General features: G+C 43.6%; 2 protein-coding genes and 1 non-coding gene across 6 annotated transcripts; 1 reads left to right on the forward strand and 2 right to left on the reverse strand.

The window, feature by feature from the left end:
- Positions 1-2321: 2321 nt before the first annotated feature.
- Positions 2322-2393, reverse strand: TRNAG-UCC (transfer RNA glycine (anticodon UCC)). The gene has a single exon. It is a non-coding gene; the product is annotated as a tRNA-Gly (tRNA).
- A 127-nt stretch (positions 2394-2520) lies between these two features.
- Positions 2521-21217, forward strand: LOC123132048 (uncharacterized). Of its 2 annotated transcripts, XR_006464466.1 has the most exons (3): positions 2521-3222; positions 19145-20368; positions 20577-21217. XR_006464466.1 is itself a non-coding variant. In XM_044551797.1 (2 exons), exons 1-2 carry the CDS (start codon positions 2946-2948, stop codon positions 6914-6916), a joined length of 387 nt encoding a protein of 128 aa, XP_044407732.1. In that variant the 5' UTR covers positions 2521-2945; the 3' UTR covers positions 6917-6933. The 2 variants fall into 2 exon arrangements, 1 of the variants encoding a protein (XP_044407732.1); XM_044551797.1 differs by lacking the exons at positions 19145-20368; positions 20577-21217 and adding an exon at positions 6807-6933.
- On the reverse strand, positions 3667-19750 carry LOC123132046 (titin). Of its 3 annotated transcripts, XM_044551795.1 has the most exons (9): positions 19467-19750; positions 13536-18053; positions 9354-11606; positions 8384-8842; positions 8013-8303; positions 7131-7217; positions 6478-6717; positions 6225-6353; positions 3667-6146 (listed from the first exon to the last, which is right to left on the reverse strand). In XM_044551795.1, the coding sequence occupies exons 1-9, from the start codon at positions 19506-19508 to the stop codon at positions 3879-3881; spliced, it is 10287 nt and encodes a 3428-aa protein (XP_044407730.1). In that variant the 5' UTR covers positions 19509-19750; the 3' UTR covers positions 3667-3878. The 3 variants fall into 3 exon arrangements, with proteins under 3 accessions (XP_044407730.1, XP_044407728.1, XP_044407729.1); XM_044551793.1 differs by having other exon boundaries at positions 9354-18053; XM_044551794.1 differs by lacking the exon at positions 7131-7217 and having other exon boundaries at positions 9354-18053.
- Positions 21218-22556: the final 1339 nt, after the last annotated feature.

Genomic DNA, 22556 nt, shown 5'->3' on the forward strand with positions numbered 1-22556 from the left:
ATCCCCAACAATAAAAGAATCGCGTACAAAGTTGACTAACCAAATTACCATGAATCATGGCACATTTTTAAGGTTGTGACCAGGCGAGTCTGCGAAAAATTAAAAAGAAAAACCAAAATGCAAAAGAGAAGAAAAGAAAAACCTTAGAAAAATGACACTCACCATGTGACTATCCCACTATAGTTGTGCGTGAGACATGTGTTGATGCAACTTTGTTTGCGCGGATCAAAAACAAATGGACGATGAAAAGTACTGGAAAGAAAAAATATAATAAAAATCTGAACATTGCACCGGAGGAGAACAAGAAAAACAAGAAAAAAAAATCCATGAGCAAAAGAATGCAAATCAAACGAAACAAAAGAAAATAAACTTTTAAACCCACCGCGCTAGGGAAGACCAAGAAAGGCGAAAAATAACCTATGAGCCGAAAAAACGAAACAACCAATAAAAATGAAAAAGTGATTTCAAAATCTGTTTCACCAGGGATGATCAAGAAAGATGAGGAACAACCCATGTGCCAAAGCAGCCAGCAGAACAAGCTTACAGTCCCAAAATAACTCCAGAGGCCTGCCAACAATAAAAGACGGGTCATGCCCTGTTGTCCCATACGATTAATAAGAAACACGACATTCCCTTGCAAAGCGCTCGAATCTTGAAGCATTTGATCGACGTCTGGCATATGATTAAGACACAACTGCTTCTCAAGTAGCTAAGGAATAACAAAATCCGTTGACAAAAAACAAAAATAAACATGTGACAACAGAAAAAGGATATAATTTTGTAAAATAGAAAATAAACAAATAATCAAGAAAAAGGAAATGTGAAAATAACGAACATATGCTTATTAGCTGCGGACCGACTGCACGACCAGCACCTGCCGAGTCACATGCTTTACCGGACGAAGAACTGGGTGACCGCTTGCCGCCAAAGCATCATCCTTCTTCCTTTGTTTGTGGCAGTGAATGGTGTGTGTGTGTGTGTGTGTGTGTGTGTGTGTCAAAATGCACGGGCTCAACCTCGCTTTTGTATGGGACGACTTTGTGAGTCCGATGTGGCAAACTTTCTTCGGATTTGCGAGAATTCGGACACAAAGATCAGTACACGAATGTTTGATGGACGGTGTCGCAGAGCACAAAGTATCCGGACAACATGGTGTGAACACGCATTCATTGGAGATGCACTAATAAAATGAAGCCAGACATAAGGAAAAAAGCGAGCCTATTAGAGCAGAATATTATTAGCCGTGCTTCTCAAGTAGCTAAGGAATAACAAAATCCATTGACAAAAAACAAAAATAAACATGTGACAACAGAAAAAGGATAATATAATTTTGTAAAATAGAAAATAAACAAATAATCAAGAAAAAGGAAATGTGAAAATAACGAACATATGCTTATTAGCTGCGGACCGACTGCACAACCAGCACCTGCCGAGTCACATGCTTTACCGGATGAAGAACTGGGTGACCGCCTGCCGCCAAAGCATCATCCTTCTTCCTTTGTTTGTGGCAGTGAATGGTGTGTGTGTGTGTGTGTGTGTGTGTGTGTCAAAATGCACAGGCTCAACCTCGCTTTTGTATGGGACGACAGTACACGAATGTTTGATGGACGGTGTCGCAGAGCACAAAGTATCCGGACAACATGATGTGAACACGCATTCATTGAAGATGCACTAATAAAATGAAGCCAGACATAAGGAAAAAAGCGAGCCTATTAGAGCAGAATATTATTAGTCGTGCTTCTCAAGTAGCTAAGGAACAACAAAATCCGTTGACAAAAAACAAAAATAAACATGTGACAACAGAAAAAGGATAATATAATTTTGTAAAATAGAAAATAAACAAATAATCAAGAAAAAGGAAATGTGAAAATAACGAACAGATGCTTATTAGCTGCGGACCGACTGCACAACTAGCACCTGCCGAGTCACATGCTTTACCGGATGAAGAACTGGGTGACCGCCTGCCGCCAAAGCATCATCCTTCTTCCTTTGTTTGTGGCAGTGAATGGTGTGTGTGTGTGTGTGTGTCAAAATGCACAGGCTCAACCTCGCTTTTGTATGGGACGACTTTGTGAGTCTGATGTGGCAAACTTCCTTCGGATTTGCGAGAATTCGGACACAAAGATCAGTACACGAATGTTTGATGGACGGTGTCCCAGAGCACAAAGTATCCGGACAACATGGTGTGAACACGCATTCATTGAAGATGCACTAATAAAATGAAGCCAGACATAAGGAAAAAAGCGAGCCTATTAGAGCAGAATATTATTAGTCGTGCTTGAAAAGACGATACGGGTCTTAATAATAAAAAGAAAAAAAGCTGCGTCTGCCGGGAGTCGAACCCGGGTCTATTGCTTGGAAGGCAATTATCCTAACCGTTGGACTACAGACGCTGAGTGATTTCTGACTTCAAATAAACTTTACAATGCAACAAATGTACCATACCGTTCCGTAGGAACGCAAATGAAGCCCAGAAGCCGAGTCCGACTCGCAAGTATTTCTTCCTTCGCGCGCCCGCGCCGCCGTGTCTCGCCATTCCCGCCGCCGCCGCCGAGGCCGAGAGAGGAGGACGCCGCGAAGGCTCGACGGCAGCCAGCGCAGCAGTTGGCGCGTCCGCGCGCGGCCAGCTCCACGGCGTGCCCGCCACCTGTTCGACGCTCGCTCGTCCACCTCCGCCGCGGGCCCATGGCCGGCACCTTCGCGCCTGCTCAGGAACCCCGTCGCCGCGACGGGAGGACCGAGCACCGCGCGCGCGTGGGGGGCCCGGGCACAGTGCGCGACGGGACTGTCTGTTCAGCAACTGGTGCTGCTGATTGCTGACCCAAGCCGCTTCTCGTTCGCCATAGCAATTTCCGGCCCGGGGGCTGCCAGAATGCCGCTGGGATCACGCAGAGCGCTTTGTCCGTCGCGCCGCACGCCGGACAGCCCCGGGTGAAGTGCAGCTAATGGCGGCAGTCAGTGCCTTGACTTGTTCCAGACAGGCGATGTTTGTTACCGCCACCGAATGCCCACCACCTGCTCGACGCTGGTCCTCCTCCGCTGAAGGTGGAAGTGGAATGTCCATGTCCTCTCTTCTGAACTCACTGAGGGTCGCCACCTTGTACGGGCGCGGAGCGTCGCGAGAGCAGGACGGGGACAGATGGTGGAGCCTTACAAAGGGGACATGCTTAATGCAATTGGGATGTTCATCATGCGAAGATCTTCGCCATCGCATCACATCAGGTTTGCCCATAAGTCTATAACTGTTTCCAATCTCCGCAGCCTTAATTTTGCTCGTACCATCGGCTGGGTCAAACAACACAAGTAGATCCTTCTTGTTCCTTTTTTTTGCTGGGAACAGATCCTTCTATTTCTTGTACCTGTTCTAGTCATTATGTTTGACTTATAGTTACCGCTGAATGTGCAATTCATTTACTGATTACATAATTCAAGTTTTCTACCATCTTTTAGCATGGCCTGATACTCTGGTTGGCATTGCATGTTCCTTCTAGTAATTTCTTTCAATCATTCTAAGCTCACACTGATCAGAACCAAACCAAAACACAAAGTAACCTCACATAGTTGTAGGAGGAAAGACAAAGTATGTTGCGTGGTGATCATGAAAAGTGAACATATATTAGTAAAAAAGGAAGACGCAACCTGACTTTCTCATATCGCACTCAGTTATGCCTCAAACTCAAACAATTACCAAACCTTGATTTACACACTATCTATATTTACAAATCGTTCTTCAATCACACAACATTTCAATGCAATGGCCATAGCGAAACCTTGATGTTTACTAGTACCATCACGCTATACTAGACCTCAAGTAAATAGCATACAAATGTACAAATAGCAACAAAAATCAATATACACACACTAAGGTGAATGCAGTCTCAAGCTTTTGGTGATTCAGATTTTGTGTGCCCAGGCTTGCCTATAATAGCTTTCTTCACTTTTGCTAGTTGGTGCTTTACCTTTGATCCGACACCAGATAAGATATTATGCTTTTTAGGTGATGCCTTCTGCCCTGCCTCTCGGTCTTCAATTTTCGTTGGTGCATCATCAGTGAAATTCTTAGCTTCCTCGTCACCATTTGTCTTCTTGTCATAACTCTTCTCTTCTGCCATGTTTGATACATCTTTCTTTGGACTTTCTTCTTCATCTGTGCTGAACTCTGGCTCTTTTATATCCACAACAGTTTCTTCACTCCCAGGAGCTTCTGTTAGTGAAACCACATCGAGATCACGTTTCTGATTGTGTGACGCCTTCTGTACTACTCCTTGTTCTTCAACTTTGGTTTTCGCTTCATCAGGGAGACTCTTAGCTTCCTGTGCACCCTTTGTCTTCTCATCATAAGTTTTCTCTCCTGCCATATTTGATTCATCTTTCTTTGGACTTTGTTCTTCATCTGTGCTGAATTCTGGCTTTGACTCCACAATTTTTTCTTCAGCCTCAGGAGCTTCTTCTGGTGAAGCCACATCGAGATCATGCTGATGAACCTGTGAATTAAATGTTTCTTGCTCTTCCTGTGATTGTGTGTTCACTGTTTGCACATGGCTATCGACAGTTTTGTTTACATTCACTTCTTTGATCACAGGCTCTCTTATGGGCAAAGAAATCTGATCACCTTCATCAGATCCTTCAGGAGATTCTTGTGCAACTTCCATCTCCTGCAGCTTCTGCAAATCAGATTCTCCTGGCTTGTCTAGCAGGTTGTTCTTCTCCATCACAATTTGGTCGCCTGCAGATTCATCTTGCTTATCTTGGTCTATATGCAAGCTGGAACCATCTAACTGAATTTCCAAAGCTTTCTCAGAGTTGTCTAGTTCACTGTTTGAGAACTTAGAGCTTTGTTTTTCGTCCTTGCATTCTGAGCCTGCAGAAATCCCCTTTTCAGGAACCAAAATTATCTCATTGCCCATAACTGGTTCAGTAATTTCACCCTTCTGCTCATCAGATATTGCTTCTGTGCTTTTCTGCGAGATATCATGCTCATTTTCTATCTGTTCTTCTGTAACTCCACCTGTGGTGGTTGTCTGCTGATTCTTTTCTTCCTTGTCTACTCCATTCTCCAGTTCTGCCTCTACAGTACTTTCGGCCTCAGTGTTGGAAGATTCATTGGACTCTTCTCTTTTTGTGCTCAGGGGACTTTGAAGATCGTCAGTGTCATTAGGCAAATTCTTTTCATCACCCATATTTGGTTCTGTCAACAAGAGTGTTTGCCCGGACACTGCATCAGAACTTCTATTTTCAGGTAAAGGCTTGTGCTGAAGGTCTGTTATTCCTTCCTCTAATGTGTCCTCTTGAGAAACCTTTGGGTTTGTTATGTCATGAAGGTTGCTCTTCAAGCTTCCTTCTTCAATCTGTGTTGTCGCTTCCATATGTTCCTGACAAACAGAATTGGTTGCCTTTTCACCCAGCTTGATGTCTCTAGTTTCCATTTCTGTAGTCAGGCCAGATCCACCAGGTACCATTTCACTAGAAGTTTCACCCTGGACATTGTTTTGGCATACTGGTGCTTCCAAATCATGAGTGTCCCTATTGAGCTCTTCATCCTTTTCCAGCTCGATATCATGTGTTTCTTCAGAGCCTTCTATATTATGTTTTCCTTGTTCAAAGATGCGTTCATTGTCCACCTTATTTTCTGTTGGGATTGGCACCAAGCTTTCTTCCTGTTGTGAGGTGATCAAAGAACTGCCATCTTTTGTGGTTTCTTCTTGCTTCTTTTCAGCCTTAAATTCCGAATTTCCATCTGGCTCATTGCTCTCTTTTCCCATTATCAGGTTCATCAGAAAATGGGAGACAGGCAAATAACTCTGTTCAGCTTCTTTTTCTTCTTTCTCTGTGTCATCAGTTTCTTGCTCTTGTACGTTCTCTCCATCTTGTTCTTTGGTTATTTGACTCTCTTCTTGCTCTTCTGATTCGGTGGGGAGTGGCTTCTCTGGAAACAACTCTCTTTCTGTTACCTCTAAGCCAGATGCCTGTTCGGTTTCATTTCCATCCACGGCGGAGTGTGCAGGAAGAGCAGGCTTATGATGTTCATTGTCTTCGTTCATACTTTCTCCTGATGCTGTAACTGCAGGTGAAGCCTCAAGATTCCTTCTGTTGTCCTCAATGGTCTCGAGATTTTCATCAGATAGTGCCACATCAGATCCACCAGCCTAGATTGGAAAAATGAAATTAGCTTTAAAAGAACAAACTTAAATCTTCATTAATAGCTAAGGAATTTGTCCACTGACCTTATCGTAGATTGCTTCACCGCGTTTGACTGATTCAGTGACTGCTGTATAGCCAGTCGCCATTTCCTCATTCGAGTCAGTTTCAACTTCTGCACCATTCTGCTCTGTTGCCAACTTGTCATCTACAACCTGAATGATAGATTTCCCCCCACTTATTTCTCTTACTATAAAGTAACAGCCTTAATAATTTATTAAAAGAAGATTTGACCAGAAAATTTGGTCGCACAAACTTTTTAAGAGTATCAGTACTGACCTTTGGATGAAAGCTCAAGTCCTGCAGTCCAGACGCCTCTTCATCTACAAGTTTGGTCTCAATTTCGTCATGATTAACATTGGTGTCTTCATTTTGTATTTCTTCCTTCTTTTCCACTTCATCAACGATCTCTTCTTCTGATGCTTGAATGGCCTGCATACCATCATTGGCGTTGTTTATGCATTCTTTCTCTTCGGAGTGCACTCTGGATTCAACATTCTGAGGAACCACTGTAGGATCCTGCACATCAATTAATTGCTCATTTTGCTGATCATTATTATATCATTAAATATTAGATGGAGCATGAATGGTATCTTTGTTAACGGCAGATGAAGAAACAAGCTACTCTCTACCACTGAAATTACAGACGCAGATGCTGTATAGAAGATTTTTTTCTACTGGCTGTAAAGCTCAAGCTCATGTCTCTTCATTTTATTGATATTCTGTATTGCCTGTACAATTTGTTTTGTTATTGCAATCTTACTTTGACTTTCTTTAATGTTAATCTTATCTGCTGTTAAAAAAAGGGGATTATCTTTAAAGGAGTCCAGATGTTTTCATCTTTGATATAGTTACCATAAAAATGGAAAAGGATTATTATTATTTTCAAAGTATATGAAATCATGAGCAGTAATCACGTCAATAATTCTTACATTCTCTAGCATTTCTTCATTTGAAGGAGCTAGGTCAGATGCTTTCTGAAGATCCTTCTCGACGGGTAATCCCAAATAATTTTCAACCTACAAGATGAGTAAAAAACATAGTTTTTTTAGCATTACTGTTGAGAAGTCCATCAGTTCAGACTTTTGGTTGCGTTGGCTAGTGCATGAAGCTTAACATGGTATCAAAGCTAAGGTCTTGAGTTCAGTCCTGGCTTTCCCAGTTTATCCAAAATTGCTGTTCCCCCCTTGTGTCCACGTATAGGCCTCTTGAGCCATACCTCTGAGTCTATCCACGTGTTGACTTCCCACGTCACATGTGAGAGGGGGTGTTGAAGTGTATATGTGGATTGCCTAGCGCTTTCCATCAGTTCGGACTTTTGGTTGCATTGGCTAGTGCATGAAGCTTAACAGTTTCCACCAATCATGACTTCATGAGTACTGTGTTTTTTAGCTCTTTACTGTAAAATTTTAACATATGTTGGTGTATGCCATTGTGAACTACGTATGAGTCATTCCGATATATTTACTTCAATCTTAATGATGCTTCTGCTTAATAGCGAGCCGTTTAATTATGAAGTGCACTGGGATGGAGATGATGATATATCACAAGATGGAGATGATAATTCTTGAAAAAAAATGCTTGCTAATCAATGTTTTACATTACGCTCAGGGTGATATCAGTTACGTGTATTAGGAATATCTTGCCCTTTAAAATTTAACAGTTTTCTACATACTAGCATGGAAAATTGGTGTTTATTAGAACAGTACTAAAAGTTTTAACTTTGAACTTATGTGGTCCAGCATATAAGTTTTTAATGAAACAAGATCATGCCTAAATTTCTCATACTGTGCTAATTAAAATTTTGGACTGACCTCTTCATTTTTAGTTTCATCAGTTGTTCCATCCTGTTCATCAGTAGAAGTTTTTGCTACTGCTGCATCTATTTCTGTATTCTCCTTCTCATCTTCATTATATTTTTCAGCATCAGCATCAGTATATAAAGTGCCAGTGTTGTTGGGTGCATCTTCTTGTGCAGTTGTTTCTTCTATTTCCGTGGAGTTCTCAACCTTCGCATCTGTAATGCTTGGAATGGATTCTTGGGCTATATGTAGGGTTTGTTCATTCTTGAGCATTTCAGTAGTCACTGCCTCTGTTTGTTCAGCCTGGACAATCATTAAATAGGAGGTGCATGAGAAAAATTTGAAGATAAATTACAAAATGCATCGAGTTATAGAATCTTCACCTCAAACACATCAGCGTCGTCTTTCCTATTTGTCGTGACAATTTCGTTGCTCTGGGGCTCCAATATTGTCTCTCTGGTGAAATCAGCCCTACTGTCATCACGATTCTGCTCATCTGTCTGTATTTCTTCCGTTTGCTTTTCAATCGCCTCATCTTCTTTCTTCTGCTGATCCAAGTTAACCTTTTGCACGTGGTCATCTGGCTGCTCAGTGGTTAAATCCACTGACCGCTCACACACCTGCATTTGAAGCTCCACATTGTGAAGTTGCTCGTCATCTTGATCATCGGTATGGTCACCACTATGTTCAATTACAGATTTTGGCAGTTCTTTGATTTGCTCAATATTGTTTGAAGTCCCTACTGTATCTTCACCAGAAATTTGTACAACATCTTCCTCAGTAGCGCTCTCGTCCTTGTGAGTTGTGAAAGCAGTTTTTTCACCCAAGTCAGATGATTCGTCCTGTATCAAATGCATCAGTGAGCATGCTCAAATTCAGACGAGTAGTGGTAATATTTCGCTGCTGTTATAGATTGCAGAATTATGCAATCGAAATGGAATGCTTTTAAAGTACAAATCTTCAATCTAGTTGCACTTTACAACTTCAGGCAATAATCAGTTTTACATCACTTGGTTAGATCTTTGTAATTTTTTGTATACACCATCATTGTCAGACAATGATAGTAGTGAATCTACAAGTCGATAATTACAGAGTTATGATGGATGAGCTTCTATGTGTCTCTTGCTAGATACAATGTTGCAGCGGAATTAGATATACCGAGGTTATTTATTCAGTTTAACCAAAACGACCTACTTAAAAAAATTAATCATGCAAATATCAGTTTCAGTATATTTCGGAGTTCTGAACAAGTTTAGCACTACCTACATCTTTTAATATCTAACATATATGCAAGTGATATAAGTGCTAAACGTCTCAAATAGATGAAAGAAACTATCGGTTAAGGGCACATACCTTTTGTTCTCTTGGCTCTTGTATTTCCTCTTTGATGTTTTCATCCGCCAAGATTGCATTGCTGATTTCATTTCCCAAGTTCTCTTCGTCTAACTCAACAGGATTTTGTTCTGGCGCCGTTCCATTATCTGTTGGAGATGGTTCCTCCAAAGTAGCAACTTCTGTTTTTTGAGAGGAAATTTCTTCCCCGTTGATGGCTTCAGTGGCCGTGATTTCTTCTGCTTCATCCATGTCATTTACTTGTTGAATATCAGAAGTTGGCTCAACTGTTGCTATATCACGTTCTGAAACTGGCTCCTCTAAACCAGGATCTTGGCTTAAATGGGAGGCTTCTTCACCTTCAGTAGCATCAATACATTTGTTTTCTTCCACTGATTCTAGTCCACGCTCTTGTTTAGAATCAGCAAGCGGGCCGATTTCATTTGCAGCATTGTCTTCTGCAGTTGGTTCTTCAAGGGTGGCACCATTACTTTGGCCTGTTTCTTCTGCCTTTACAAGTTGACCCTTGCTGTCTTCAGCCAATTCTGATTGATGTGCTGATTGGACAAGCAAATTTGGGTCAGTTCCCGGTTCACTGCTGGCATTCTGTACATGTGTATCTTGAGTATGCTTTACTACTGCTGTTTCTTCTTCTGTTGGAGTAAGCTCAGCAGAAGTAGAAACAATGCTTTGTTGAGGTTCCCCTTGGTTTTCTGTGGTGTCAGTGCATGCCTTATCTTCGACTGCTTCTTGTTCTGGGACTTGTTGAATATCAGGAAGTGCTGCACTTGCTGTTAAACTGTCATCTGTGCTCTCATGAGGGATTTCTCCAGTCTCCATGGCTTCAGTGTCATTTATCTCTTCTGCTGGGACATTATCCGGTGTTATACCGTCTTGTGCTTCAACAGGTTCAATATTCTTCATCTCTTCTAGTGCTGGCTCCTTTGCTAGCGGTACATCGATTTGTACGTCAGCAGCTGCCTCATCCGCAAGAGTAACATCTTCAGTGAGCTCACTGATGTTTGTATCAGCGCTCTTGTGGACTGCTTCAGTTTCCATGGTTTCAGTGTCCTTCACCTCTTCAGCTGGCAGGTCAGTTGCTGATTTGTTTTCTTCCACCTCAACAGGTTCAGTATTCTTGAGCTCTTCTAGTTCTGGCACTTGTGCTTGTGGTATATCATCTGTTGCCTCAGCTGCTATTACATGTTCTTCAGGAGCTGCCTCATCTGCATGAGCAATATTGCCTTTTACATCCTCAGTGAGCTCATTGATGTTTGGATCAGTGCTCTCATTGATTGCTTCAGTTTCCTTGGTTTCAGTCTCCTTCACCTCTTCTGTCGGCAGGTCACTCGCTGATATGAATTCTTCCACTTCAACTGGTTCAGTATTCTTGATTTCTTCTAGGTCTCGCTCTTGTGCTCGTGGAATATCAACTGTTGCCTTGGATGCTATTACATGCTCTTCAGGAGCTGCCTCGTCTGCATGAGCAACATTGCTTGTCACATCCTCAGTGAGCTCACTGATGTTTGCATCAGGGCTCTCATTGATTGCTTCAGTTTCCTTCACCTCTTCTGCTTGCAGGTCACTTGCTGATCTATTTTCTTCCACCTCAACAGGTTCAGTATTTTTGATCTCTTCTGGTTCTGGCTCCTGTGCTTGTGGTATGTCAACTGTTCTCTCAGCTACTGTTACGTGCTCTGCATGAGGTTCCTCATCTGCAAGAACAATATTGCTTTTCACATCCTCATTGAGCTCGCTGATGTTTGCATCAGTCCTTCCGCTGATTGCTTCAGTTTCCTTGGGTTCAATTTCCTTGACCTCTTCTGCTGACAGGTCACCTGCTTCAGTATTCTTGATCTCTTCTAGCTCCGGTTCTTGTGCTTGTGGTATATCGACTGTTGTCTTAGCTACTGTTACATGTTCTTCATGAGCTGCCTCACCTATAAGAGCAACGTTGCTTTCCATATCTTCAGTGAGCTCACTGATGTTTGCATCAGTGCTCTCGTTGATTGCTTCAGTTTCCTTGGCTTCAGTGTCCTTCACCGCTTCTGCCGGCATGTCACTCACTGATGTGTTTTCTTCCACCTCAACAGGTTCAACATTCTCAATCTCTTCTAGTTCTGGCTCTTGTGCTCGCGGAATATCAACCGTTGCCTCAGTTGCTGTTACATGCTCTTCAGGAGCTGCCTCGTCTACATGAGTAACATTGCTTGTCACATCGCCAGTGAGCTCGCTGATGTTTGCATCAGTGCTCTCGTTAATTGCTTCAGTTTCCTTCACCTCTTCCGCTGGCAGGTCACATGCTGATCTGTTTTCTTTCACCTCATCAGGTTCAACTCTCATGAGCTCTTGTAGTTCTGATACTAGTGCTTGTGGTATATCAACTGCTGCCTCAGCTGCTATTACATGCTCTTCTGGAGCTGCCTCATCTGCACGAGTAACATTACTTTTCACATCCTCAGTGAGTTCACTGATGTTTGCATCAGCGCTCTCGGTTATTGCTTCTGTTTCTTTGGCTTCAGGGTCCTTCACCTCTTCTGCCGGCTGATCACTTACTGATATGTTTTCTTCCACTTCAACAGTTTCAGTATTCTTGATTTCTTCTAGTTCTGGATCTTGTGCTTGTGGTATGTCAACTGTTGCCTCAGTTGCTATCACATGTTCTTCAGGAGCTGCCTCGTCTGCAGGAGCAACATTAGTTTTGACATCCTCAGTGAGCTCACTGATGTTCGCATCAGTGCTCTCATTGATTGCTTCAGTGTCTTTCACCTTTTCTGCCTGCATGTCACTTGCTGACATGTTTTCTTCCACATCAACAGGTTCAGTATTCTTGATCTCTTCTAGTTCCGGCTCCTGTGGTTGTGGTATATCAACTGCTGTCTCAGCTACTGTTACATGCTCTTCATGAGGTTCCTCGTCTGCAAGAGCAACATTGCATTTCACCTCCTCTGTGAGCTCGCTGATGTTTGCATCAGCACTCTCGTTGATTGCTTCAGTGTCCTTCACCTCTTCTGCTGGCAGGTCACTTGCTGATATGTTCTCTTCTACTTCAACAGGTTCAGTATTCTTCATCTCTTCTACTTCTGGCTCTTGTGCTTGTGGCATATCAACTGTATTATCAGCTACTGTTACTTGTTCTTCTTGAGCGGCCTCGCCTGGAAGAGCAACATTGTTTTTCACATCTTCAGGGAGCTCACTGTTGTTTGCATCAGTGCTCTCGTTGATTGCTTCAGTCTCCACGGCTTCAGTATCCTTCACCTCTTCTGCTGGCAGATCATTTGCTGATATGTTTTCTTCTACTTCAGCAGGTTCAGTACTCTTGGTCTCTTCTAGTTCTGGCTCTTGTGCTTCTGGTATATCAACCGTTGCCTCAGTTGCTATTACATGCTCTTCAGGAGCTGCCTCGTCCGCAGGAGCAACATTGCTTGTCACATCCTCAGTGAGCTCGCTAATGTTTGCATCAGGGCTCTCATTGATTGCTTCAGTTTCCCTCACCTCTTCTGCTTGCAGGTAACGTGCTGATCTATTTTCTTCCACCTCAACAGGTTCAGTATTCTTGATCTCTTCTAGTTCTGGCTCCTGGGTTTGTGGTATGTCAACTGTTCTCTCAGCTACTGTTACCTGCTCTGCATGAGGTTCCTCGTCTGCAAGAGCAACATTGCTTTTTACATCCTCATTGAGCTCGCTGATGATTGCATCAGTCCTTTCGCTGATTGCTTCAGTTTCCTTGGGTTCAATTTCCTTGACCTCTTCTGCTGACAGGTCACCGGCTTCAGTATTCTTGATCTCTTCTAGCTCCGGCTCTTGTGCTTGTGGTATATCGACTGTTGTCTCAGCTACTGTTACATGTTCTTCATGAGCTGCCTCATCTATAAGAGCAACATTCCTTTTCATATCTTCAGTGAGCTCACTGATGTTTGCATCAGTGCTCTTGTTGATTGCTTCAGTTTCCTTGGGTTCAGTGTCCTTCAGCTCTTCTGCCGGCATGTCATTAGCTGATGTGTTTTCTTCCACCTCAACAGGTTCAACATTCTCAATCTCTTCTAGTTCTGGCTCTTGTGCTCGCGGAATATCAACCGTTGCCTCAGTTGCTGTTACATGCTCTTCAGGAGCTGCCTCGTCTACATGAGTAACATTGCTTGTCACATCGCCAGTGAGCTCGCTGATGTTTGCATCAGTGCTCTCGTTAATTGCTTCAGTTTCCTTGGCTTCAATTTCCTTCACCTCTTCTGCTGGCAGGTCACCTGCTGATCTGTTTTCTTCCACCTCGTCAGGTTCAACATTCTCGAGCTCTTGTAGTTCTGACACTTGTGCTTGTGGTATATCAACTGCTGCCTCAGCTGCTATTACATGCTCTTCTGGAGCTGCCTCATCTGCACGAGTAACATTACTTTTCACATCCTCAGTGAGTTCACTGATGTTTGCATCAGTGCTCTCGGTTATTGCTTCTGTTTCTTTGGCTTCAGCGTCCTTCACTTCTTCTGCCGGCAGGTCACTTGCTGATATGTTTTCTTCCACTTCAACAGTTTCAGTATTCTTGATTTCTTCTAGTTCTGGATCTTGTGCTTGTGGTATGTCAACTGTTGCCTCAGTTGCTATCACATGTTCTTCAGGAGCTGCCTCGTCTGCAAGAGCAACATTAGTTTTGACATCCTCAGTGAGCTCACTGATGTTCGCATCAGTGCTCTCATTGATTGCTTCAGTGTCTTTCACCTCTTCTGCCTGCATGTCACTTGCTGACATGTTTTCTTCCACCTCAACAGGTTCAGTGTTCTTGATCTCTTCTAGTTCCAGCTCCTGTGGTTGTGGTATATCAACTGCTGTCTCAGCTACTGTTACATGCTCTTCATGAGGTTCCTCGGCTGCAAGAGCAACATTGCATTTCACCTCCTCGGTGAGCTCGGTGGTGTTTGCATCAGCACTCTTGTTGATTGCTTCAGTGTCCTTCACCTCTTCTGCTGGCAGTTCACTTGCTGATACGTTTTCTTCCACTTCAACAGGTTCAGTATTCTTCATCTCTTCTACTTCTGGCTCTTGTGCTTGTAGCATATCAACTGTATCATCAGCTACTGTTACATGTTCTTCAGGAGCGGCCTCGTCTGCAAGAGCAACATTGTTTTTCACATCTTCAGGGAGCTCACTGTTGTTTGCATCAGTGCTCTCGTTGATTGCTTCAGTCTCCACGGCTTCAGTATCCTTCACCTCTTCTGCTGGCAGATCATTTGCTGATATGTTTCCTTCCAATTCAGCAGGTTCACTATTCTTGATCTCTTCTAGGTCTGGCTCTTGCGGTTGTGGTATAGCACCAGTTGCCTCTGTTGCTTTTGCATGTTCATCAGGAGCTGCCTCGTCTGCAAGGGCAACATTGCTTTTCACATCATTGATGAGCTCGCTAATGTTTGCACCAGTACTCTCATGAGGGATCATCTCAGTTTCCATGGCTTCAATGTCCTTGATCTCTTCTGCTGGCAGGTCCCTTGCTATTATATTATCTTCCACTTCAACAGATTCACTATTCTTGATCTCTTCTAATTCTGGCTCTTGTGGTTGTGGTATAGCAGCAGTTGCCTCTGTTGCTTTTACATCTTCATCAGGAGCTGCCTCATCTTCAAGAGCAACATTGCTTTTGGCATCTTCAGTGAGATCACCAATATTTGCAACAGGGCTCTCATAGTGGATTTCTGCAACCTCTATGGCTTCATTGTCCTTCACCTCTTCTGCTGGCAGGTCATCTGTCATTACATTGTCATGCACCTCAACGGGCTCAGTATTCTCCACTGGTGGTATATCAACATGTGCCCCAGATTCCTGTACGTGTTCTCTGGGGGTTTCCTCCTCAGCAATTGCATCAGTGCTTTTCACATCTTTACTTTCCTCCCTCACTATTGCTGATTCTAAATTCTCTGCTTGAGTGGCAGGACTGGGTTCTGTCATCTCGTTATCTTCTGGTGTGGACTGCTCAGAACCAGAGACAGTGTGAGATGGGGAGATGCCTTGAGGTTCAGTAGCTTCAGTGTCCCTGAATTCAACCGGTTCTGGCTCTTGAAGCTGTTGAATGTTAACATCTGTCAGGATTGCTGTGTTATCTTCTGTTGTTATTTGTGGCTCATTTTCTGTCAAATTTTCTTCAGCATCTGTTTGATGGGAAGCTTCTTCAATTTGAACATCCTCACTGTTACCAATCTTTTGTGATTCGAGCTTCTTTGCTTGTACATCACCAGTTGGGTCACTTGATAGTAACTTGTCTTCCTGTGCTGTTTCTCCAACGATAGTCCCACTGTTCTGGTTGGATATTTCTTCAGTTTTCACATCATCAGGTTTCTCTATGAGCTCTTCGGTTTGTACTTCTTTGATATCAGAAGCTGCTTCTTTTGCTGTTTCATCTTTTGGAACAGACATGCTTTCTTGCGAGATAGCTCGAGGCTTAGTGGCTTCACTGTCTCTCATTTCTTCAGCAGGTTCTGGTTCCAGGATCTGTGGTTCACTCACTGCCATATTTTCTTCTGTTTTGTGATCTTCTGACTGAGTAGCATCACTTTGAGGCATTTCTTGGCCTTCAGTGGCTTCATTGCTGCTCACTTCTGCTGATTCCATCACAAGCGACTCACTTATGGTTAGGTTATCTTCATGAGTTGGGTTCTCAATGACGGCAGCATCCATTTCACCAGATGCTTCACTCACTTCAGTAAATTCAGCATTCTTCTTCTTTTCTGACTGTAGCTCCTGCGCTGATTGCATATCAACAGCTGCCTCTCTGGCAAGATCATCACAACTTACTTCACGTGCTGTTATATTTTGTTCTGAAGCAGGCTCCTCAGAAATGGAAACATTGCTTTCCTGAGGGAGAGCTTCAGTTTTAATGGCTTCAGTATCCTCCACGCTTACTGTTGATTCAGTCTTTGGCACATCACTCGGTATAATATCTTCTTGAGCTGCGTCATTCAAGAGAGCAGGATGCCTTAGGTCAGAAGCTTCTTCTGTTTCAACAGGTTCAGTGTTCTGTATTTCTTCTGTTTCAAGCCCCCGTATTTGCTGTTCAGGCACATCTTCACTTGTTAGCACATTGTTTTCTTGATCTGCCTCTTCAACAGTTGCCGCACTAGAGGTTTCGACGATATTCTCAGCTGTGTTCTCCTTGATTTCTTCTACTGATGCTACATTTTCTACCTCTTGGGCATCACAGCTTGGTACTTCTGCTGTTACATCATCTTTTACAGAGTCCTCCTCAGGAGCAGAAATAGTTCTTTCATGGCAGATTTCTTGAGTCTCAGAAACTTCTGCGTGCTTAACTTCAGCTGATCCTTGTTCCAGGGTTTGCTGGATATCATCATTCGATGGCTCAATTGCCGTAGAATTATCTTCTGTTACTAGCTCCTCTGAAGCAGCAGCACTTTGTTGAGTGATTTCTTGAGTTTCAGTGGCTCCAGTGTCCTTCACCTCTTCTTTTAATCCTATCACCTGGGGCTCACATGCTGGTACACTGTCTCCTTCTGCAAGGTTATTGATGACATCAGCATGTGGTTGATTGGAAGCTTCATCCATGTCGACAGTTCCAGTGTTCTGAGGTTCTTCTTCTTCCAACCCTTGAACTGGCTGCATATCTTCTATTGCCTCCTTATCTTCGGTTGCATCTTCAGCAATTGTCACATTGCTTTGATCGGAGGTTTCTTCAGCTTTGGCATCTTCAAGAGCCTTTATTTCTTCTGACTCCACATTATTTAAATGTTGGAGGTCAGAACTTGGTTCAGTGATTGTTGCATTATCTTCTGGAGTTGCCTCCTCAGAAGCAATACCACTTTGGTGAACTGTTTGCTCAGTATCAACTTCTTTGGCATCTGCTATTTCTTCTGCTAATCCCTGGTTTTGCACTTCTTGAACATCAAGAGCTGGCTCCCTTGTCACTGCATCATGTTCTGGAGTTGTCTCCTCAGAGGTGGACACATTGCTCTCATGAGAAGTTTCTTCAGTTTTTTCAGGCAGAGGGTCACTGGTTTCTTCTGTTGATTCTTGGTTCAGCACTTCTTGATCACCACCACTAGTATTCGGAAGGGCGTCAGGCTCATCCACATTAGGCTCCAAAGAAGTTTGGACTCCAGCAGGTGCTTCAGCTACAACCTCTTCACCAGGAATACATGGCACGGTTGCGGGTTGTGTGTCCTCAGTTACTTCTTCTGGTTCCAGATTGTGGCCTTGTTGAGCATCAATTGTTGGCTCAACATCATTGTCAGGCTGCAGTGTGTCTTTGTGCACCATTTTGCTCTCTATTGCAGCACCTTCTACATCTTGTTGACAATGTTCTTTTGGCTCTTCATTATCATGTTTTAGAAGGCTGGTATCTTCTGCAGTGTTCTCAACATGGCCTAAAGAATCAATTGCCTCTTCGCCATTACTTGTGCTGCTCTGATCGGTGCTTATTCCATCTGGTGAAGCTTCTACCTGCTCGTTACCTTTCTGACCATTTTCTTGTGGCTTCTCATTAGCGATCTTCCCTTCTTTCATATGACCATTCAGAGAAGCATGTGTACCATTTGGGGTATCTTCTTGAGGAATTTCGACTACAGAGGGTGCTCTTTCTAAAACTTGATCCTCTGTAACCTTCATTCCTTCAGTTGAATCCATGGCTGTTGCCTCGTCCTTCATCTCCCCATGAGATGAAAGCTTGCTGTCTAGGTTCATTTGCAAATGGGTTGTTCCTAGATCCCCAGCTTCCACTTGAATTTCCTGGGAAATATTCAGGTAAATCGAACATTTAACTGAAAGTACACCGAATGCGACTCAGGGTTTGCATAATTACAAAAGACAGGGTGGCAAAAATAATACGATGAACTCTGCATTCTTAGATTTAGTATAGTTTAAAATTGCGTGCTTTCAATAATAATTCATCAAAAGGACATCCAACGACATTAGGCTACTGTACACTATAATACTACAAATATAATTTCCTGCATGACAGCAATGATTTCCGGCTGGCTAATTATGTCTCACTAGTATGTGACACTGAATGGCACATGCAGGTTCAGTGCATCTAAGAGTATTTCAGAGACTGGTCAACAAAATGGCAGGAATAACTTGTTAAACAATACAGCAGTACCACATGCCAACACAGGTGGGCAACCAGCTGAAATCTTAGCTTAGCATATGGGCATCCTAACTGGACAACCTCGTGACTCAAAGAGCCTTGGCAAATTTTTACATATATAATTTTATCTTTAGTGGAATAGTGCTGCAATTATATGCTTCTGCATGCTTTAAGTGACTTTTGTGCGCTTTATGCCTTTGTCTTACCACAGCACACTTGACAATTCACACTCAGTGTAACTTTTAGGCTGAACAGTTCTTATAAATGTTGACCTTCTCACCATCTATACTGTATTCCTAGACAAACTATTTCCTCTAGATAGCTAGAACCGTTGAAGAAAATATCTAGCGCTTTGTTGAGTTTTCGCTAACAGTATTTTATTAATATCGGTTGAATCTGCATGCCAGTTAACTTCATATCAAGTTCAGGAATGAATTATCAAGTGGACAAACATATGATACGACTAGTGAATTCTTCTGTCAGTAATCAAGAGAACAGAGCAGAGTGTATGATAGGCTTATACTTGTATATGTTGATTTGTTCCGCCCACCAAGTTCCCTGAAACATGATCCTTGGAAACAAGCGATAATACATGCTATTTTCTGTACAATTATATCTGGAAAATAACCTTTTCTGGAAAGCCGGACAGTTTGTTATAAATCAAACTGGAACCTGATCACTCATGTAGTTTCGTTCACTTGTTGCATGCTTTGACTCTGATTCTTTTGTTTAGGAACACAAAAATGTGATCAGTGTCGTTTCAACATACAAAACTGACTGCATGAAGAACCATCCCTAGATGCTAGAGGGAGATTAACAAAACAAAGGGATCGCGGAACCAAAAGTACGATGCAATGATGATATCTATTGGAAACTGGGCAGAGTCTATTGAACTGTTACAAATATGCTCACATCCTCACTGTGCAGCTGATTCCGCGACACTGATGCTTTCTGCGTTGCTTTACATCTTCACAGAGTATGTATGCATGCATGGAAACAGAAGGAAGCAAGTGCTGCAAAGAAACCTCAAGAGACTACAAGGAGCCATTGCGTACCTCCCCATCTGCCGCTTCTCGCGCTTCGTCTTCCGTCGCCATTGCTCCAGATCAGGATGGGAAGAAGGAAAGAAAGAGAAAAAAAAAGAAAGAAACAAAGAAAGAATGGGAGGGAGAGAGGGGGAGACAGAGGCCTCTTAACATAAAAGTCTTGTGGGTGCTTGAAAAGCTGGTGGTCTTTATACCGACCTTTCCTCTGTCAGACGTGTTTTCTATTGCCGAGCAGCGGTTAGGAAAGCAGCGACAGACTGACAGTGCTCTTGACAGTGAGTTGGTACTCGCTTAATCACCCACAAACCTTGATTAAGTGGGAGCGATTATCCCCGAAATGGCAGATCAGTGAACATGGAGGCTCAGCATTAGGTGCCAAAATGCCAACTGGTGCTTGGGGCACATGGTAGTGGTAGCTGGACCAGTGTGTTTACAGTCTTGCATCGCCGGGACCCACAGAACCTTTTCCCTGAGGAATTATTGGATCCATAATTGATCGAAGATTATCTCGTTCTTGGATCCTATCTCTCGTTCTTTTTTTGCCTGTAGAGTGCGGCTCGAAATAAGATTTTCGGTGTAAGAATACTATCATCTGCCTCTTTTTTGGTTGCTTGGTATTACATAAACATTAGTAGTACTACATGATTGCCTTTGTGATGTCCCTTCAGGTGCAAATTATCTCCTACCGTTGGATCATTTGATACATTCAGCTTTGGATGCAAATGGCTAAAGGCGGGCCCCGAAAGGCTGTGTCCAGCTTACCTCTCGATGCACTGGGAATTCAAGCCGACGACGGATCTGTCCAATTTTTCCCGCAGGCCATCGAAAGCTCGGCTGAATCGGATCGTGCGGAAAGCGGGACAGGATGAAAGTAACTTCACCCAAGGAGCAATGGTATGCTGTATTTCCAGGTAAACACTTTCCAGAAAAAGTTATGTTAGCTCAGGTGTCGTTCTTCTCCCTGCATCTTTTTCAGCAGTTGAATCTCAGACGGAATGAATTATTCCGATTTGACAAGAATACTAGTTATGAGAGTCTCTTTGCTGTTGAGATCATTGCTTTATTATGATCCGGAGCCGTGGAAGTCTCGACGCCTGCTAAAGTTACTTATGTCTGAAGACTGCAGGAACCACGAGGGGGGCCAAGGGGCACATCCTGAATATTGAATCTGGTCAAGTGGCTGCTTTGGAGGAGGAGAACGCCAAGTCGGCCAATCCAAAGGCGCCATGCTGGACCCCCCCGCCCACGCCACTCCACGCCATCCAAATTCCTCTTGCAGAAAAGAAACCCACCGACCTGGCCGCCCCCATCCGACCCGTCATCGTCCACGGCGCCTTATAAGAAACTACTCCTATAACCAAGCTGTTCTTATAAAACCCGAGGCAGGTAATGTTCACGGAATTCATGGATTATCCTACCACACCGCGGCGCCGAAAGAAAGAAAGAAAAGGGAGAAATGGATGGGTTTGGAGCCGAATGGCGATGACATGGATGTCTGCAGAGAAGCTTATCATCAGAGCCCCCAGCCGCCCCCCCGGTGCCCCAGTGGCTCCATCGGATCCGAGTCAGCATCATACGTAGATGCCTAACACTCTGGAGATAAAAGAAGATGAGAGGTTGATGTTTTGTTTGCTGGCACTGTTCGCTTTTGCCCCCCTGGAATATAAGCGGCCGTCACTCCCATCACATGGCCCTCCATTCTATCCTGCTCCACAGGCTAATTAGCAGCCGCCAAAGTGTTACCCCCACCGTTTTAATTAACACTGCTGGATTAAGTTAGCTAATCTCCGCATACGATGATTCTTCAGACATCATCATCTGGAATGAAAAATAATACAAGTAATAACAACAACAATAATGGAAGGTCGAATAGGAGACGAGAGGAGGGATTCATTTGGACGAGAGGAACAGGAGAAGCGAGGGCATTATTTTTAGCCTGTGATGATCGGAGGAGAGGAGTTGGCGATTTTGGCATGCACCGGCCGCGCAGAAAGGCGTCTTGGCATGTTGTGCCGCCAAAGCGCTCGCCACCTAAGGAAGTGATGGCACCGTCACGTCTTGTCATCTGCGAATGTGGACCGTCAGTTCGTTCCGGCAATTTGAGCCTGGCAGGGAATATTTGATAACGATGTTGTAGGTTTAGTATAGGGCGAGCAATTTAATATTTTGCGAAGAGCTAGGGCGGGCAAAACATTGCTAAAGGCGGTGTAGATTGGTGTGGGGTGAGAAGCAATGCTGGTGCAGCTCTGTGTTTGTTTCCTGGAGGTCGTCGATTGGCCGGTGCTCGTGCCGTATACGCCATGAGTTCGTAGGCTGGATGAGAAAGGCAGGGCAAAATTTTACAGGGAGACACAGGAGCTTGAAATGGGTGTATGGATATTGCATATTCCTTTTTTTTTTTTTTGCAAAAGTGATCCAGATCTGTGATTAAAGTTCATCGAAAGTACAAAGCATCTAAAATATAATAAAGACTACATCGAGATTTCAAGACTACCAAACAACAACTACTGCCGTCAGAACGAGCTATTGATGTGCCGCTGTCGTCGCTCCCCTACCGGAGCTGGCTTGACCTTGTCAATGACAACTGGGAAGTCTTCGTGCACGTGCCCTTAAGGACCAGCGCTCTGGAGCCGTAGTTGTTGCCGTTGAACCCTTGCATAGATCTGAAGCACCTGACACCAAATCTTGTCACATGGCGAGAAACCTCTAACCTCACCGCCCCCCAAAAATGATAAGAATCTATGCCGAAGCTCCTTCGACTACGTCTAGATAGACAAACTTGAGGAGGATCGAAGCCTGGAAGCAAACTCGAAGTAGTGCTGTCGTCCGCCCAAGCGCCACACCCGCGAGGACTAAAAGCATCCCTAACGGCTGCCCTATTTTAGGCACAAAATGGAGGCGGAGTAACAAAATTGGGGCACACAAACTAAATTTTTTTTAGCACGAGAAGTCGCCGTCTCCAACAACAACTCTAAAATAGGGGAGCCACACTGCAGCCGAACCACAATTTGCATATGCATTTCAACTATAATATGCATGAAACATACGAATTTTTGCACCACAACCATGCAAAATGACTACACGCAATTTTTCCCTAAT

This window comes from Triticum aestivum, chromosome 6A, assembly GCF_018294505.1.
Source record: "Triticum aestivum cultivar Chinese Spring chromosome 6A, IWGSC CS RefSeq v2.1, whole genome shotgun sequence".
NCBI lineage: Eukaryota > Viridiplantae > Streptophyta > Magnoliopsida > Poales > Poaceae > Triticum > Triticum aestivum.

Excerpts from the sequence above, each read along its gene's own strand:
- LOC123132046 (XM_044551793.1), bottom strand. The coding sequence starts at position 19,508 with ATGGCGACGGAAGACGAAGCGCGAGAAGCGGCAGATGGGGAG. Across the intron at positions 18,054-19,466 it reads GAGAAGCGGCAGATGGGGAG|GAAATTCAAGTGGAAGCTGG; the intron begins GTACGCAATGGC and ends AATATTTCCCAG. Across the intron at positions 6,354-6,477 it reads ACTTGAGCTTTCATCCAAAG|GTTGTAGATGACAAGTTGGC; the intron begins GTCAGTACTGAT and ends TCTATCATTCAG.
- LOC123132048 (XM_044551797.1), top strand. The coding sequence starts at position 2,946 with ATGGCGGCAGTCAGTGCCTTGACTTGTTCCAGACAGGCGATGTTTGTT. Across the intron at positions 3,223-6,806 it reads TCGCCATCGCATCACATCAG|ATGAAGAAACAAGCTACTCT; the intron begins GTTTGCCCATAA and ends TGTTAACGGCAG.